General features: G+C 49.7%; 1 protein-coding gene across 3 annotated transcripts in view; it reads right to left on the reverse strand.

The window, feature by feature from the left end:
• NFKB2 (nuclear factor kappa B subunit 2) overlaps positions 1-19,202 on the reverse strand; it is an 86,990-nt gene that overhangs the window by 37,642 nt on the left and 30,146 nt on the right. Inside the window, exons 1-2 of one of the 3 annotated variants that reach the window (XR_014525903.1) lie at positions 3,656-3,780; positions 2,840-2,909 (exon numbers count right to left, since the gene is read on the reverse strand). The exons of 1 other annotated variant lie outside the window; for it this stretch is intronic. Coding sequence is in view for 1 of the 2 variants with exons in the window: in XM_083502489.1 (XP_083358615.1) it covers positions 2,840-2,863 (24 nt within the window). In the remaining variant the exon portion in view is untranslated. Of the gene's footprint in view, positions 1-2,839; positions 2,910-3,655; positions 3,781-19,202 lie in introns of those variants that run through there. One more of the 3 variants, XM_083502489.1, reaches the window with a different exon arrangement.

A 19,202-nucleotide genomic window follows, 5' to 3' on the forward strand; every position in this document is an offset into this window, starting at 1 on the left:
CAGTGATGAAGCAGCCCAGAACTACACGGGCGGAACTCGTCAATGATCTCAGGGCAGCTGGGACCATAGTCACCATGAAAACAGTTGGTAACACACTACGCCGTGGAGGACTGAGATCTTGCAGAGCCAGCAAGGTCCCCTTGCTCAAGACAGCACATGTACAGGCCCGTCTGCAGTTTGCCAATGCACATCTGAATGACCCAGAGAACTGGGTGAAAGTGTTGTGGTCGGATGAGACCAAAATCGAGCTCTTTGGCATAATAATAATAATAATAATAATAATAATAATAATAATAATTTATTATTTATACCCCGCCCATCTGGCTGGGCGTCCCCAGCCACTCTGGGCGGCTTCCATAAAACCAAAAATACAGTAAAATCACACATTAAAAACTTCCCTGAACAGGGCTGCCTTAAGATGTCTTCTGAATGTTAGGTAGTTGTTTATCGTTTTGACATCTGCTGAAAGGGCGTTCCACAGGGCGGGCGCCACTACCGAGAAGGCCCTCTGCCTGGTTCCCTGTAGCTTTGCTTCTCGCAATGAGGGAACCGCCAGAAGGCCCTCGGCACTGGACCTCAGCGTCCGGGCAGAATGCTGGGGGTGGAGACGCTCCTTCAGGCATCAACTCAACTTGCTGTGTTTGGAGGTGGAGGAATGCTGCCTACGACCCCAAGAACACCATCCCCACCGTCAAACATGGAGGGGGACATATTATGCTTTGGGGGTGTTTTTCTGCTAAGGGGACAGGACACCCTCACCGCATCAAAGGGACGATGGATGGGACCATGTATTGTCAAATCTTGGGTGAGCACCTCCTTCCCTCAGCCAGGGCATTGAAAATGGGTCGAGGATGTGTATTCCAGCATGACTATGACCCAAAACACACGGCCAAGGCAACAAAGGAGTGGCTCAAGAAGAAGCCCATTAAGGTCCTGGAGTGGCCTAGCCAGTCTCCTGACCTTAATCCCATTGAAAATCTGTGGAGGGAGCTGAAGGTTGGAGTAGCTACACATCGGCCTCAAAATCTTACTGACTTGAAGAGGATCTGCAAAGGGGAGTGGGACAAAAAAACCCTTCTGAGATGTGTGCAAACCTGGTGGCCACCTACAAGAAACCTCTGTAATTGCCAAGAAGGGTTTTGCCACCAAGTACTAAGTCATCTTTTGCAAAGGGATCAAATACTTATTTCACTCATTATAATGCACATCAATCTCTGACTTTTGTCTTCTGGCTTTCTGGAGGGTCTTCCTGTTATTCGGTCTCTCACAGCTACAATAAACCTACCATTAAAATTATGGACTGGTCATTTCTTCGTCAGAGGGCAAATGGGCAAATTTAGCAGGGGATCAAATACTTTCCCCCCCACACTGTATGAAATACATAAACTCAAGACAGGCCGGTGCACAGGCAAGCTTTAAACCATTTGCTAAGGGTATGCGATAGCTAAATGAAGCCTCTATTACCAGACCCAGGAGACAGAATCCTGGACAATTAGGGTTCCCACCTGCTCCAGAAATTTTTCAATAAAGCATGCTAACACTCTTCAGGGCTTCCTGCCATGGGAAGACAAGAGGTGGAGGGGAGAGGAAGCACCACCCCCACAAATACCAATTTGGAATGCCTCAGGAGAGCTTCAGGATGTGTTTTAAAAATCACCTACCCTACCGAGTTTCAGGAAAAGCAGGTGTGATCATGCCTCCCAACTGGAAAGAGGCAAAACAGTGCCTTATGGCCAGGTGCAAAGGGCACTCTCCTTCGCTGCTTAGGGAAAAGACAGAGCAGCCTCTAGCACAGACTTTGGTTTTACCTCCCTCCAAAGACACAGCAGGTAGTCTCTTCTGTGGACAGGCTCTTTAGGCAAATAGGAGCACAGTCTTACAACTGCTTTCACAATATTATTTATTATTCTTTATTCAATTTATAATACCACCCTTTATCAAAAGATCCCATTAAAAACACATTACAGAGCATCAATGATAAAAAGGTAATAAATAGCCTACTGACGTAAGGCAGCCTAATCGTAAAATAGTCAACATAATAAGAGTTTGTCTCCACACACACTTTCACAGGCCATAGATTATTTAATAGTCGTAAGCCTGGGTAAAGAGGAATGTTTCTGCCTGGTGCCTTACTGTATGTAGTGATGGTGCCAGACGAGTCTCTCTGGGGAAAGCATTCCACAATCAGGGAGCCACCACAGAAAAGGCTTGATTGTAATACTGCTGCTTGATTGTAACAATACCTCAAAGTGGCTTACAATTGAAACTGGTACTGGATTGTTTTATTCCTTGTGGCTTAAGCAGTTCCACTGCGGGAGGGGGGGGGGCGTTTAAAAAAGAAAAAATTGGTATTGGCACTCACCATGAAGCAGTTATAGTAAGTGCCACACTTTTAACATTTGGGGAAAGGGGGGGATGTTTTTGGTACTGTGTACCAAGTACCCCCAGCAAAAAAAGCACTGACTAGTTCTATCACTTGGTCATTTTTATCTTCTTGCATATTATTATAATACTTATATTCTGGGGTTTTTTCACGAGAAAGGGACTCATGGCCACTATCTATCCAGGACAAGGAGCTGCGTTTGTCTTGGGCACACAAACCAAATAAAAAACAGAGATCTGGGGTTTTCCTGTCTCCCAAAATGAGTATGCTGCCCTTTACAATGTTAACCTCTGGAGACTAGAAGCCGGAAGGGGAGCTGCAGGGAAGCCAAGCGGCCCCGGTTTTTTTGCATATGGCTCAACCTGGGAAATAGGGCGGGGAAGTGGGGGAATTTCCACGCCCTCCCACCCCACCGCACAAGATCAGCCCAGAGGGACCCCTTTGTGGGCGACTCACCGCGGGGTAGCCGTCGCAATCCATGGCCGGTCGAGGCGGCGGCGGCGGCAGTCCCGGAGTTTAGGGCTTCCTGCGAAAGAAAACGGAGAGCCCGAGGAAGGCAAGAGGAGACGAGCGAGCACCGCCTCTGCTGCCGAAAGAGCCTCCGGCGGAAACTGGGCGGGCGAGGAAACGCCGATGGAAAGTCCCTAGAAGCCCAGCCGAGTCGGAAGGAGAGAGGGAGGGGCTGGTTTTGCTTACTCTTCCCGACGGACTTGGCCCCGGCCCCGCCGACCCGACTCTACCCGCGCTCCAGAAACCCCGGAATATCCACACGTGCGCTCTGCGCCCTGGGCGCACAGCCAGCAGCCAGGCGCCCCGACGGCGCTTTGCGCGCCTGCCGAGGGAAAGACAAAGCGAGCGATCGCCTCCCTGGCAGGCCACTCGGGGCCTTCACCTTCCCTTGCTCCCGAGTAAGGGGGGGGGACCCCTGCGATTTTCTCCCACTCAGGAGAAAATGCCACCCCCGATGGGGCATTTCGGGACAGCAGAAACTCCGCAGCAAGAGAACAAAAGTGCTCCCCTAGGAGTGGATCCAAGCCCAGGGCCCCCACCCCACCCCTCCCCCTAGCCTTCCAGTTTGTGGGCATTTAAAAAAGACCCGTCGGAATAGGGGGTGCCCAAGGGATCATCTAGTCCAACCCCACCTGCAATGCAATTAAAGCACTAATGAAGCAGGGAGATCCGCACGCACGCACGCTCACTTTCCACCGGCAGAAGAAGGAGGGTGGGCTTGGAGAGAGGGGAACTGGCCTGGAGACCCTTAGAGCCGCTTACCTTCGGGGCAAAGACCCTCCGAGGCTCGGCGTCGCGCCCAGTCTGGAGTCCTCTGGGTGTCCCCCTCCCTGGGACAAGCCACGCCCTTCCTCCCTCCCTTCCCCCCCTCGAGGGTTCTTAGCAATCAGCTGACCGCCGCTCTGAAGGGGCGGGGACTAGTTGCCCGGGCAACGGAAAGCACGCCCCGGGCTCCCGCGCGCGCCCTCGCCAGGCGGGAGGCACAAAGGCCGCTTGCAAACGAAACGCGGAAGAGGCGCAAAGCTGAGCTGCTGATCAGTTTCTGCGCCCAATTCGAAGTCCTGCTTTTTGACCCATAAATACTTAAACCAGTGCAACAGATACGGGGTGGGGTGGGAAGAACGAGTGGGTTATTTGCCCAGGGTGAGGCCTCCAGAGAGGCGCCATTCAGGCTCCCAACCCGTGTGTGTGTGTGCCCTCCACAAGAAGCCTGGAGGGTGGCAACACAAGAAATGGCCTTTTCTGTGGTGGCTCCCTGGCACCTTCACTACATATCTTTAGGTGCCGGGCAATAACTTTCCTCTGTAATCAGGCCTTTGGCATCTGGGGGCCTCACTATTTGAGTGCCTGGAAGCGGTTGGAGGATGGATGGCGGCTAACAGATTGAGGTTGAATCCTTACAAGACAGAAGTACTGTTTTTGGGGGACAGGGGGCAGGCGGGTGTGGGGGACTCCCTGGGCCTGAATGGGGTAACTGTGCCCCTGAAGGACAAGGTGCGCAGCCTGGGAGTCATTTTAGACTCACAGCTGTCCATGGAGGCACAGGTCAATTCTGTGTCCAGGGCACCTGTTTATCAGCTCCATCTGGTACGCAGGCTAAGACCCTACCTGCCCGCGGACTGTCTCACCAGAGTGGTGCATGCTCTAGTTATCCCCCACTTGGACTACTGCAATGCGCTCTACGTGGGGCTACCTTTGAAGGTGACCCGGAAACTGCAATTAATCCAGAATGCTAGACTGGTGACTGGGAGTGGCCTCCGAGACCACATAGCACCAGTCCTGAGAGATCTGCATTGGCTCCCAGTACATTTCCGAGCACAATTCCAAGTGTTGGTGCTGACCTTTAAAGCCCTAAACGGCCTCGGTCCTGTATACCTGAAGGAGCGTCTCCACCCCCATCGTTCAGCCCAGACACTGAGATCCAGCACCGAGAGCCTTCTGGCGGTTCCCTCATTGCAAGAAGTGAGGTTACAAGGAACCAGACAGAGGGCCTTCTCGGTAGTGGCGCCCGCCCTGTGGAACGTCCTCCCTTCAGATGTGAAGGAAATAAGCAGTTATCTTCTCTTTAAAAGACATCTGAAAGCAGCCCTGTTTAGGGAAGTTTTTAATATCTAATGCTGTATTGTTTTTAACACTTGATTGGAAGCCGCCCAGAGTGGCTGGGGAAACTCAGCCAGATGGGCGGGGTATGAGCTATTATTATTATTATTATTATTAAACTTGGGGGGTATTTTGTTTGTTACTATGTTGTGTATTTTTGTGTTTTCATACTGTGATCCCCGAGTGAAGAGCAGTGTAGAAATTAAATGTATGTATGTTCTGGAGGGAAAGGATCGTGGGCTGTACTGTAATGTTAGCAATCCTGCTCCTGAATTCTAAAGTGTACTGAAGAGGCAGGAGGTGGCCCTAATTCAGTGGGAACGGGAAGTCACACTCTGCACGTGCTCAGAGGTACTTCTTTTTCGAGGACTCAGTGGTGCTGTTACTGAAAATGGGACTCCTATGCGGAGTCCTGGAGAGCACTTTTCGCAACTGAAGTTCTGGGAAGGCAAGACAGCAAGAGAGCCTGCCTGTGACGAGGAGGTGGAGGCGCATGGCTTGTGAAACTAAACAAAACTCAGGTTCAGGGAAGAGTTGCTTGAGGATCAGGAGGAGTATGTTTGTCTTTAATAACAACTATGCTCCCATCACCTCCTGGCAAATAGAAGGGGAAGAAATGGAGGCAGTGAGAGATTTTACTTTCTTGGGCTCCATGATCACTGCAGATGGTGACAGCAGCCACGAAATTAAAAGACGCCTGCTTCTTGGGAGAAAAGCAAAGACAAACCTAGACAGCATCTTAAAAAGTAGAGACATCACCTTGCCAACAAAGGTCCGTATAGTAAAAGCTATGGTTTTCCCTGCAGTGATGTATGGAAGTGAGAGCTGGACCATAAAGAAGGCTGATCGCCGAAGAATGGATGCTTTTGAATTATGGTGCTGGAGGAGACTCTTCAGAGCCCCATGGACTGCAAGATCAAACCTATCCATTCTGAAGGAAATCAGCCCTGAGTGCTCACTGGAAGGACAGATCGTGAAGCTGAGGCTCCAATACTTTGGCCACCTCATGAGAAGACTCCCTGGAAAAGACCCTGATGTTGGGAAAGATGGAGGGCACAAGGAGAAGGGGACAACAGATGGTTGGACAGTGTTCTCGGAGCTACCAGCATGAGTTTGACCAAACTGCGGGAGGCAGTGGAAGACAGGAGTGCCTGGCGTGCTCTGGTCCATGGGGTCACGAAGAGTCGGACACAACTAAACAACTAAATAACAACAACATGCTTTCTAATTCCAAATTGTTTATTCTGGCCCCAAAAAAAGCATAAGTCCGAAATGTCGAAAGATCGAACTTGAACTTGTTTGCCCAAAAGCAAAACCAGGGAAATGGCTTGTCGTGACATCAAACTTCCTCTGCTCTGGGTAAATTCTAAACATTCAGCTAACCTTTTGAAGAGGGCAGTCCTATGCAGCTTTACTCATAAATGCATAAAAGCCGCTTCCCTCTCATGATCTCTAGCAACTGGTATTAAAAGCACACTGCCAGTAATCATGGATAGCCTTAGCCTCTGTGAATTTGTCTAATCCTCTTTTAAAGGCAGGGACGCGGGTGGCGCTGTGGGTTAAACCACGGAGCCTAGGGCTCACCGATTGGAGGTCAGCAGTTCGAATCCCCGCGGCGGGGTGAGCTCCCATTGCTCGGTCCCAGCTCCTGCCAACCAAGAAGTTTGAAAGCACGCCAAAGTGCAAGTAGATAAATAGGTACTGCTCTGGCAGGAAGGTAAACGGCATTTCCGTGCGCTGCTCTGGTTCGCCAGAAGCGGCTTAGTCATGCAGGCCACATGACCTGGAAGCTATACGCCACCTCCCTCGGCCAGTAAAGCGAGATGAGCACCGCAACCCGAGAGTCGGCCACAACTGGACCTAATGGTCAAGGGTCCCTTTACTTTTACCTTTTAAAGCCATCTCTTGCTATTTATTTTATTTCTTATTTTTATATAAGATTTATATATCATTTGTGGGGGGGGGTGGACTTCTACCTATGTCTCCCCCCACTTTTTACTATCTCCCCCACCCACACTTTTGCAGGTCAGGAATACACAACTACATAGGCTGAAGAAATCTTATCAGATTCATTCCTTCTCTCTTTAAATACAGCTGGTTTATCAGCTGGTCCTAGCAGGCGGGTGGGAGAAGCTGGGCTAACCAGCCTGAAGAGATTTTATAGGAAATATTCCCCAGAAAAGGTGAGGCAGCACAGAGGGACACCTTACCAAGTGGTCACAAGCCCATTTTGGCAGTTATCCCTTGTTAAGTGGTTTTATTCAGCCAGTCACAGGGAAGGGTATTGTTGCAGGAGACACACTTGAGGGACAGAACAGGGAGAGAAGCAGCAGCGTGCCAGAGGAAATTCAGAGTGTAGCTGGCAAGAGAGGACAGCCACACCCCAGGAGGAGACGGAGACTACATAGGGAGAAAAAGGAGGAAGTTACCGTATTTTTCGCTCTATAAAACGCACCAGACCACAAGATGCACGCACCTAGTTTTTGGAGGAGGAAAACAAGAAAAAAAATATTCTGAATCTCAGAAGCCAGAACAGCAAGAGGGATCGCTGCGCAGTGAAAGCAGCAATCCCTCTTGCTGTTCTGGCTTCTGGGATAGCTGCGCAGCCTGCATTTGCTCCATAAGACGCACACACATTTCCCCTTACTTTTTAGGAGGGGAAAAGTGAGTCTTATAGAGCAAAAAATACGGTACATTCCAGTAATCCAGGCATTATGTATGCATAATTCAAAGTACGGAGGAAGCAAATTCCTCACCAGAATATGAGGAAGGGGCAATGAGGTCAAATGTTACTTCTTCTACCACTCTAATTCCCCCCATACCCCCAAAATCTGGGGGGAAAACACATTTAGACAGTTCTCAAAAGTCTGGAATTGGCAGCCCTGAAGTTTTAGCAGAACCCCTAATCAAATTAAATTCTCGTTTCGAAATCATTTTCCTCCCTGCGTTAGTGTTGGTCACAAATTAGTCCATCGCCGGAGAAACGAGACCCTGGAAACCGTTTCCCTGTTGGCCAACATGATAATTATGTTATTCCCCGGAGGTTCTGAGGACAGTCTGGGAATGAGATGGCTCCTCCTCTCTCACAGGTCCCCGGGAATAGAAATTCATGGGGGGGGGCGTGTTTTTCCAGCCACAGGCAGGGAGTTGGAGCCTTGCTATCTCTTCTGCTTGTCATGTTGAAAGGCTGCAGTGTTTTGCCCTTCATACAGCAGACTCTTAAGGATAGTGGCAGCCTGCAGTCGAGCAGAAAACGGGGAGACGGGGGGGGGATGCAACCCCCACCTCCTGTCCTGCACGTGCATAAAAGGGGAGTGGGCTGCCTCGATTCGAGAGAGAGGCAATGGAAGTTCTGATGTGCATCTTTCGATGGCGTACAAATGCTGCACATAAACCTTACTACAGTGGTACCTCTGGTTATGTACTTAATTCGTTCCGGAGGTCCGTTCTTAACCTGAAGCATCACTTTTGCTAATGGGGCCTCCCGCTGCTGCCGCGCCACCGTTGTGCAATTTCTGTTCTCATCCTGAAGCAAAGTTCTTAACCCGAGGTACTATTTCTGGGTTAGCGGAGTCTGTAACCTGAAGCGTATGTAACCTGAAGCATATGTAACCTGAGGTACCACTGTAGTCTAATTGCAAAGGAAATTGGTATGGAGAGAGGCAAGCAGGCAGTTGTGAGCAGGGCGCTGCCTCCAGACGGGACTGGCAAGAGAGATGGTGGATAGATTGGAGCTGCTTCTACTTGCCGGCTCGGTCCTGTCCCTTTTACTTACTCCGATTAGGGTCCCAAAAAGTTAATAGACTGGGACAGTGCTTGTATTTAGATGGTGAACCCCAGACCTGCCTCCAAATGGAAAGGTGTCCTCCTAAGTCTGTAGATCAAGTGGTATATGGTGTGGAAGTTCAGGAGTTCCTCCTGCCTTCTAATCAATAAAAGTAAAGGTACCCCTGGCTGCTAGGTCCAGTAGCAGACAACTCTGGGGTTGCGCGCTCATCTCACTCTATAGGCCAAGGGAGCCGGTGTTTGTCCGTGGACAGCTTCCGGGTCATGTGGCCAGCATGACTAAGCCGCTTCTGGAGAACCAGAGCAGTGAACAGAAACGCCATTTACCTTCCCGCCAGAGTGGTACCTATTTATCTACTTGCACTTTGACCCCGCCGCGGGGATTCGAACTGCCGACCTTCCGATCGGCAAGCCCAAGGCTCTGTGGTTTAGACCACAGCGCCACCCACCTCCCTTAAAGGTAAATAATCCCTGCTTTGAAGGCCAGGGAAGCTGCCAGGGGAAGGGGGGAACAAACCTTCCTTCGCCCAGTTTCCCTGATCTAAATCCCACCATGAAGCTCCTCAGAACAAACGATCATTTTCCAGAGCAAGGATCTTGGAGTAAAACAGATCTCCAAGATAAGTCACAGAACATTGGGGGGGGGGCAGAGGGAACACACAACATACCACACCATGTATATGTTTTAAATTATTGCACATTCATTGTATATATTACATGTATAAAATATTCAGAATGGTCCTTTCGAAAGTATATACAGGTCAACTCAATTCAATTTAGCTCCACTAAACATAAAGCAGCAAACGGGAAGAGAGGAACTTCCAATTCACCAAGTTCCCCTTCGTATTATTATTATTTTTTAAGAGATACCATAGGGGCTTTCTAGATGATGTCATTTTTCATTTTTGTTTCGAGGGTGTGAAACAATCACGCAAGCTGCAGTTCGGGCGTCACATGGGATTCAGACCTATTTCCCCACACACACCGTGATGCTGTTAACTGTTGTTATACTAAATTTCCCCAGCCCTTATTTTGCCGCGGATGAGTGCGATTCCTCCCAAAGTGACGGTGTCACTCGAAATCACGAGTGCTGTGTGTGGCGTGCCGCTGCGCAAGCGGCTATCCAACCGTGCCCGAGATATCATTGGTAAGAAACGACACATTTCTCCCCAGGTGCACCATTCTGTAAACATACAAAAATGTTTGATCCTTGATTTTAAGAACCAGTGGGTGGGGGAACCTGTAGCCCTCTGGGTGTTGTGTAACTCCAGTTCCATTGGGCCATGGGTCAGTCAGGCTGGAGTGGGAGGCGGGGTGCAATCCAATAGCATCTGCCAGCTCTGCGTCTTTGCTTTGGGTAGTAGGTACTTCCCCACTATAACACGTAAGCGCAGGCTCATCCATGCAGCCCTTTAAATATTGTTTTCACATGGCAAACTTCAAGTCCTCATTCCACAGCAACAGCTTGCTGCGTCGGGAGTCTTTTTCGTTTTCTTGTTCCTTTTTCAATTTCCACAGTCTCTCCATCTCCGCTCCCTATAGCACACACGTTTCCCAACTCCAAAGCAGCGATCTTCCATTGCGTAGGACAGGATATCACACTCCAGCTAGCATGGGGTATCAGGTTAACAGGAGCAGGGGGGAGGTATGCAACTGGAATAATTCGGTGGGATTTATCACTTTGGTCTTGTCTCGAGATAGTATGTCGTAAGAAAGTGAAGCTTTTCTGCCTGGTCCTTTCATCTACTCGTTCAAAAGAGGAGTGCGAGGAAGTAGCAAAAAATGTTCCCAAAATCTTGCTTTTATCATTACCTAGGAATCAAGGCCAATTTGTCTGTTACAAGAACAGTGGTGTTAAAACTCTCATGTGGCTCCTTTTCATGGCATTCCAATGATGTTACAAAGAGGATCTTGGAGGAAGGAGCAATAACATAACTGCAGACACATGCCAGATATTTAAAAGCGCATTCGACACACATTTAAAGCACATGAGTCTCCACGAAAGAATCCTGGGAACTATAGTTTCACCCTTACAGTGCTGCAGTTCCCAGCAGCCTTGACAACTGCACTTCGTGGAAAGCTATGTGCTTTCAACGTTTGTTGAATATGCTTTAAATGTGTGGCACAGATTGACCAGAAACACACAGCTCTTACAATGTAAGAACTCAGCCGTGCGTTTCAGGCACACGTTCTGTGAACCAGCTTCTGGGAAGTTTTGAACGCTGTCTAGCTGAGCGCTCCAAAGATTCTAAGGCACACATCTTTGGGACTTGCGTCCCACATTCCACACATAAATCTTTAGAATGTACACAGGGCAAAGTAAGATGAGACACAGACCTGAGAAACCCTGCCTGAATAATCAAGAGTAGTACAAAAGGAACCCTGTGAGAGAACACAGATTTCAGAAACACTGAAATTCCTGAACAAAACACTGCTGAGCATGTTAAAGGCATTTCGGTATGGAGTAAAGCACTAGGCGAACCACAGCCTTGTCTTGTTCCACAAGATAAGGGTGCAGAATCTGACAAACTTTTGCGACGGCTTGGAACGCACCAGTTTGTTTCCCTAGGTCCGAGGACTTTCCAGGTCTCTGCTGGGAACAAAACAAGTATGCCAAAGTCCTTACAGTTTTAGAACTGCATTTTCAGGGATGGGGAGCATAGCGAAGAAAACCAGGAGGGTAGTCCCCGTTGAGCTTTTTGGAGGCAACAACCGTTGCTAGCACCTAGAACAGGGAGAGGATGACATCTCTAAGGAAGCTACGCGGAAGATTTGGGTTTCCCAAGACTTCTCCTATGTGGGACAGCACCACCAGGGCTGTCGACTTGCGCTGCAAAGGATCCTTCCGGTGAGATTTAGTAATGAGGCCCAGAGCTAAAGCGCTGCATCTCTAATCTGTAATTATTGCTCACTGCTAATCTTCTTGCTCTTGTAAACAGAACCGCACTAAGTTGGCAAAAAGCAACAACTCGCGCAGCAAATACTTTTGGTCCTGAAGAAATTAAGGCCACTTTAAAAGAGGACTTCTTGGATGAAAGGAGCACGTTTTACAGGGACAGCTCACATCTGATTCCTAGTCCCAGGTTAAAAAAAGAAGTCCATGTCTGCTGTGGGTCTGAAATCCAGGTCTCTTCAACCCAGGTACTAAACTGCAGGTGCCAAAAAGGTGCGCTGTGCCACCCAAAATGAAATCTGTCTTACTCTCTTCAAATGGCAACAGGTACCCCACCTACACCTCTCAGTATTGCCGTTTGTCATCCTCTCCCTCCTCTTGTGCCCATTGGAAGGAGAGTCTTTGATCCAAGGATACAGAAATCTTGCTCCCTAAAGGTCACTGGTGATACTGGAATGTGGCTACGCCTTCAGAGCAAAATACCCAGGGCACTCTTAGTGTGGCACATAGGCAAAATAAATACAAGAGGTGATTCTTAAGGCAATATTCTGTCTTTTCTCCCTTTTTTGGTATCGTTGGAAGTCCCACAGTAAGCACACCTCGTCCCAGCTCTTGCGAGGAACCGGTTTCCTAGCCGTCCCTTCCCATCATGGCCATGTTCTCCAAATGGGTGTGAACATGTGACATGCTGGGCGTGCTGCTATCCACTTTGAAGCTTTTGGGAGTCCGCCTGGCTTTCAGGAGAACCAGAAAGGTGTCGGTGGAGATGGCTCCAAATTCAGCCGTAAAGGTGCCGTAGAAGACGAGGACGTTTATGATGAACATCCATTCGCAGAGGGCAGCTAGGTGTTGCAGGACGAAACTCTGCTGGATGAAAAATACGCCACATGGGGGTGCTGAAGTCAAGGCAAACAAGCTGTGGGAAGGATCTCACCAGAAACAGGACAAGGCGGGGCCTAACTGGCTTAGTAAAATTAGTGGTGGCAGCCTCCCATCAGCTGGGTCCAGAATCGTCAGCTTGGTAACAGCTGGCTTTGAGTAGTCCACGCAAGTGCAAAACCGGCATATATACACCTGTAACAGCCTCGTCAAACACTTAAGCATCTTAAGGCAAGAAAGACCTATTCAGAATGCTACTCTAAGCAGCTTTACCTGTTTGGGGTGGTTGTTCCCCCCTGAACTTCAGTAGACTCACTAATTTCACAGAAAGTGAAGAGTTCAAACGGGGGCCTGCAAGCACCGCCTGTGAAAATCCCCAGCCGTTTATTGTAGCTGTTCCTTATGATCTCAGTCTCATAAAACCTTATTTGAACTGAGCTGGATTCCTGTCATCAAGTTTCATCGTACTGTAAAAAGCAGGCAAAAAATGCGGCAGCAACTTTAAATGCTGCTATCTGACGTGAAATGTTTTGTTTCCCTTTTGAATGAACTATACTCTCTTTGCTGCTCAGAATTACCGTATTTTTCGCACCATAGGGCGCACCGGACCATAGGGCGCACCCAGTTTTGGGGGGGGGGAAATAAAGGGGGGGGAATTATTTCCCCCCCAGGCGCGGGGCTGGGGCGGGGGAAGCTCGAGCTTCCCCCGACCCCAGCCCCCAAACAGGCAGCTCTCTGCAAGCCGCGGGAGCGCTCCCGCTGCTTGTGGAGAGGTCCGCGAAGCCTGGAGATCGTGAGGGGTCGGTGCGCACCGACCCCTCTCACTCTCCAGGGTTCAGTGAAAGCCTGCATTCGCACCATAGGACGCACACACATTTCCCCTTCATTTTTGGAGGGGAAAAAGTGCATCCTATGGTGCGAAAAATACGGTAGCTGTTTCCCCAGCTAATGAATTCTCCTTTTGCAGTATCTCTGGCAATATCAGCCCATTAGGAAGAGGGCAAGCTGAAAAATGGTCTACCTCACCTCATTTAGCCTGTCTCCCAAGCATCGCATCCCAGGTAAAGTCAGGGGCCGGCACAACCACTAGGCACTGCCGTGACTGCCTCAGGCTGTGGATGCTAGGGAGGAGATGGCAGAAGCAAACCTAGTGCCATTCCTCCTGAGCTGCAGAGTTGTTCTCTGTGCCATAAGCCCTGCTCTGCAGCGGCTGGGGACATTGTCCTATCTCTCACATTGAAGTAAGATTCAACTGCCAATCCAATCAACCTCTTTACATGGGATTGGGAGGGGCGCCATCTTATCCTGAGCCTCAGGCAACAAAATGTCTTGAGCCATTTCTGGGCTAAAGGCTGGGGAATACAAAAGCACAGTCTCCGTGGCATGGGGGGGGGGGGTTGGAGATCACACACTAACTCAAATAAACATGGAAAAAAAACAACTTTTAAAAAATTGCAAGGCCTTAAACACCACCCTTGTTATTTGTTGGAATGGTGACCCATCACACCTCAAAAGGCTTTGTATGCATGTTAACACTCTTGCTTCTTTTTTTTCTGGTCTCAAGCCCTGGGAAAGTCTAGTGCCCTCACATCACATTCATTCCTCCCTCTCGCCCCGGCAACCTACAAGTTAATTATTCGTGGATAGTTTAGCGAGGTGCTGAACTGGAACAACCTAGAACCTGCTACTACACATTTACAGGAAAAGATGTGCCACGTCAAGTGTATTTAGCTACTTATTCCCCACTTTTTAAATATCTACAGCAGGCACACACACCCAAACTCGGCCCTCCAGATGTTTTGGGACTACAACTCCCATCATCCCTAGCTAACAGGACCAGAAATAAGACTGGAAAGAGAAGTTGCTGAATTGCAACTTATTACCAAACTTAAAACCATGGAGAGACCTGGTCTGAATAGAGACATTGGATTCTTCTCTCATTATACATGATAAGGCTATTTTTAGCCATTTCACCCCTTGCTTTTTTCCTGTAAAACCAATTGCAGTCGTTAACAGTCGTCAACAGGTTTACCACACCCATTTCCACCACCCTTCTGAGTATTACCCCTCCCCACCCACTCACCAACAGTCGCCCAAAACAACCGCTATTGATAGGGTTATCATCTTGGGAGCAAAAAGATCCCTTTTTAGGGAGATTTTTTCTTTTGGCAAAATGTGGCTACAAGTTGGAAGTCAGAGGAGGAGGAAGGCTTATTAACTTCCACACTGTAGCCTCTTTTCCAGTGACAAATCCCCCCCCCCCCAGCCATTTATCCCTCAGCCAGGGGAAACAATGAGATACACATTGGTTTTCTCCAGTGGGGCTAAAAGTGGCTAAGATGCAGTTTTCAGCTGCAAAACAGCCCAAGAGGAAAATATTAAGAAGCCCCTCCGCACCGGCCTCTTTCAAATTGCTCTCTCGTCAGCTGGTGTTCTGCGAAAACAATAACAACCCCTAAAAAGCAGCAACGAACTCTGCTAACATGTGATTTCACCTTCTGAGGAAAGAAGGACTCCTAATGCATCTTCCCATACAACCCCCCCACCCCACCCCCCGGGGTAGGATGCCTTCAGTCTTGAGCAACCCTGATAAAACCTCATTTCGCCTTTGTTTATTTAAATCTCCCAAGGCAGGCACCTTGTAACTTTCCAGGGAGGTTTAGGGTAATATTTAGCCCAAACCTCTTGCTCTCTGCACATTCCATCTACTGCTCCTTGTCCTTTCCTCAGAAATGCCACAAGTCCAGGAATTCCTGGCCCCTCTTTCTTCTCCCAGCCAACCAATTCCTCCCCCCCCCCCACCCCACCGACCCCTATAGCAGGCACTATGAAGCTTTCATGCTGCAAGGAGCTGGAGTGTGGACTCTAGAAGGAACCTATTATTAAGTCCATCGCAGAACTGCCCACCCTTTCCAGCATGAGTCTTCCAGGGCCCAAATGGAAGAGTCGCTGGAGGTTCATGGCAGTTTCTTTCACCCATTTAAAGGTAAAGGTAAAGGGACCCCTGACCATTAGGTCCAGTCGTGACTGACTCTGGGGTTGCAGCGCTCATCTCACTTTATTGGCTAAGGAAGCCGGCATACAGCTTCCGGGTCATGTGGCCAACATGACTAAGCTGCTTCTGGCAAAACAGAGCAGCTCACGGAAACGCCATTTACCTTCCCGCTGGAGTGGTACCTATTTATCTACTTGTACTTTGATGTGCTTTCGAACTGCTAGGTTGGCAGGAGCAGGGACTGAGCAACGGGAGCTCACCCCGTCACGGGGATTCGAACCGCCAACCTTCTGATCGGCAAGTCCTAGGCTCTGTGGCTTAACCCACAGCGCCACCCACGTCCCATTTACATTTCGTAAAAATTCAACCACAGCACCTCCTCAATTGCACTAGGACCTCAGCAGTAGGGGTGGGGTGGGCTGGGGCAGGATATCACCCGTTCATTCTGCTCCATTTTCTCTATGTGACTCTGATCCCTGCAATTTAGGGGAAGCGCATGGCTCTTTCCAAAGAGATGTAGCTGTGAGTCAACGTTTACATGATTTAATACGCAGTCTGGCCCTTCTGTTTCCCGAACCCAAATGCATTAAGGGCCCTATTTATAGCCAGGCAGACCTCTCTCCAGTCTCTGCCTCGGCTCGCCTGGCCAAACTCTAATTCAATCTGATCCATCGATCCTATTTGTCTCTGGATACATCTATTCCACACACCCCTCCCCAAAAAACCCAAACCACATTGATGCAGAAAGGATACTGAAGATGAGGGTGATGAAAGCCAGGGCTGCCAGGATGCTGCGCAGATGCCCAGTCCAGTAATGTCCTCTGGATTTTGCCATGCGGTACGTCAGGATGGACTGGAGGAATATGAAAAGCATGCTGGTAGGGAACGCCACACCTGCCCCGATGTAGTGCAGAACTTTAGCATGGTCCACCTAGGAGAAAGAAGCAGCGCCTGATTAGGAATCCAAAACACGCAGTCACAGAACAGTAGGGACCCCGATGGTCATCTAACCCATGGGTAGGCAAACTAAGGCCCGGGGGCCGGATCCGGCCCAATCGCCCTCTAAATCAGGCCCGTGCACGGTCCGGGAATCAGCATGTTTTTACATGAGTAGAATGTGCCTTTTTATTTAAAGTGCATCTCTGGGTTATTTGTGGGGTATAGGAATTCGTTCATATATTTTTTTCCAAAATATAGTCCGGCCCCCCACAAGGCCTGAGGGACAGTGGGCCGGCCCCCTGCTGAAAAAGTGTGCTGACCCCATATCTAACCCTGTAATGCAGGAATCTGTTGGCCCAATGTGGGGCTCGAACCCACAACCCTAAGATTAAGAGTCCCATGCTCTACCGACGGAGCTATCCCAGCAGTACACAACCAATTAGGTTGCCCAGTCTACATGTGCAGGAGAATGAGAATGCTTCCCTGATTCCATTTTTTGCAGCCAGTTGCTACAGAGAGCTTGTTGCCAGGATGATTTGCAGGGGCCGGGCCTTGGCAGATCCAGCTCCTTCGGCTTTGAACAGACATCCCTCCACGCCCATTAAGAATAGTCAGAGGCAGGAAGAGAAAGCCAGACGCTGCAATAAAGCATCAGCTGCTCAGGCAGCCCCGTCCTCCCTCTCCTCTCTTCACAGAGACACAGCAAACATCCAAAGCACGACTGCCAAACGAAGGGAAAGCAAACACAAGAACACAGTTAATATGCCTGGCCTCTCTGGGTGCAGCAGGTTCCCATTGCCCCCAGGTCAGCTACCAGGCCTCTCAGCAACTGACAAAAGGAAAAGAAAGTGCTTGGCCAGGCTGCTGGAGGAAGCCAAGTGTCACAAAATGCTGGGAAACTTTGAGTGCAAGTGTAAGGTAAAGGAAAAGGGACCCCTGACCATTAGGTCCAGTCATGGCCGACTCTGGGGTTGCGGAGCTCATCTCGCTTTATTGGCCGAGGGAGCCGGCGTACAGCTTCCGGGTCATGTGGCCAGCATGACTAAGCCGCTTCTGGCGAACCAGAGCAGCGCATGGAAACACCGTTTACCTTCCCCCCGGAGTGGTACCTATTTATCTACTTGCACTTTGAGGTGCTTTCGAACTGCTAGGTTGGCAGGAGCAGGAACCGAGCAACGGGAGCTCACCCCGTCGTGGGGATTCGAACTGCCGACCTTCTGATTGGCAAGTCCTAGGCTCAGTGGTTTAACCCACAGCACAACCTGTGTCCCTTGAGTGCAAGTGTAGAAAATGCCTAAAAACACCTACATCAGGTTCTAGAGACATCATCTGCAGACATCCAGGGACGTCTAGGGACACTCTTTTAACATTTCGTCTCCCAGTCAATTCCTACCAGGGATTCTCTATGCCAGGGGCGTAGCGTGGGGGAGGGGCCCTGCCGGGACGATTGCCCCAGGCACATTTTTCGGGGGGGGGGGTGTGGCTCATGTCGCCCTCTCCGAGCCAGCCCTTTGACACTTTGCAAAGCTCTGGGAGGGCAGCATAAGAAGGATGCCACGCGCCCTTCGATCCCAGCCTTGCCCTCGAGGGGCTGGGGTTGAAGGGCACATGGCTGGTGCATCCTCACACTGCCCTCCCCAGGTCCCAGCCTAGTGGGCTGGTGTTGCTCTGGTGGCACCGGCGACGAGGACTGGGCTGGCACACGGCAGGCTCTGTTTGCCCTCTGCGCCCTGGGCGCCATGAAAACACGCTATGCGGCTGCTCTGTCACCCTAGCTTATTTAGTGCAAACCACTAAAGCAGTCATGGGCATCATTAAACTCTAGGGGGAGTGAGCAGCGGCAGATACTGGGGTCTATCAAGAACAGCTGATTTTGTGCCAGAAGAGGAACTGCAATTGTGTAAGCCGGGGTGGCCAACTCCCGAGAGACTGCGATCTACTTTCAGAATTAAAATCTGGCAATGATCTCCCCTGTTTTGGGGGGGGGGGTTAGGTCAAAATTGTTGAATTTTTTAGGGAGGAGAAAAGCCCCATTTTTATACATATACTTTCTTAGGGGGAAAGTTCCATTGGGGGGGTGTTTAAAGGCAAGGGTCAAAGGGAAAAAGTCACTCACAATAATATCGCTTTGAATGAAAACAGCCATAGAGAGAAAGCTCCGTCTTCCCTTCCACTGATCAGACAATAATGGAGGGCGAGGGGATGGGGCAGGAGTCAGTTTCAATGACACTGAGGAAAGGGAGCCAGAAATCGACCCGCGATCTACCAAAACCTCATGGGGATCTACCAGTAGATTACGATCGACCTACTGGACATCCCTGGTGTAAGCCACAGTGTCAAACTAAACCGGAAGAGGGGGATCTATCTCTGGAGACCCTTTGCTTTCTAACAAAGCAACTCCAAATCCCTCTCCCCCCACGTCCAAACATGCTACTAGCTACAGACAGGAAAACTTTTGGGTTTGCTTTCTTAAAGCCCACAAATTTCCCCCTCCACAGCTTATCAGAGATTGAGGAGGGTTTTGAAACTGGGGCCAGGGGCGAAAGGTTAACCCCCCCTCCCCTGACTTCAATCCCAAATGCCCTCACATATTTTTCAGGGGGGGGGCGGGTGTTAGGAGATCCAAACACAAAGCTTCCACTTTATGTCTAGTCTGACCCACAATGGTTTGATTCAGGCCATGTGGTTCAGAGCCAATGGGGCTGCAGCTACCTACA

This window comes from Podarcis liolepis (assembly GCF_965112155.1).
Source record: "Podarcis liolepis genome assembly, chromosome: 5".
Lineage (NCBI taxonomy): Eukaryota > Metazoa > Chordata > Lepidosauria > Squamata > Lacertidae > Podarcis > Podarcis liolepis.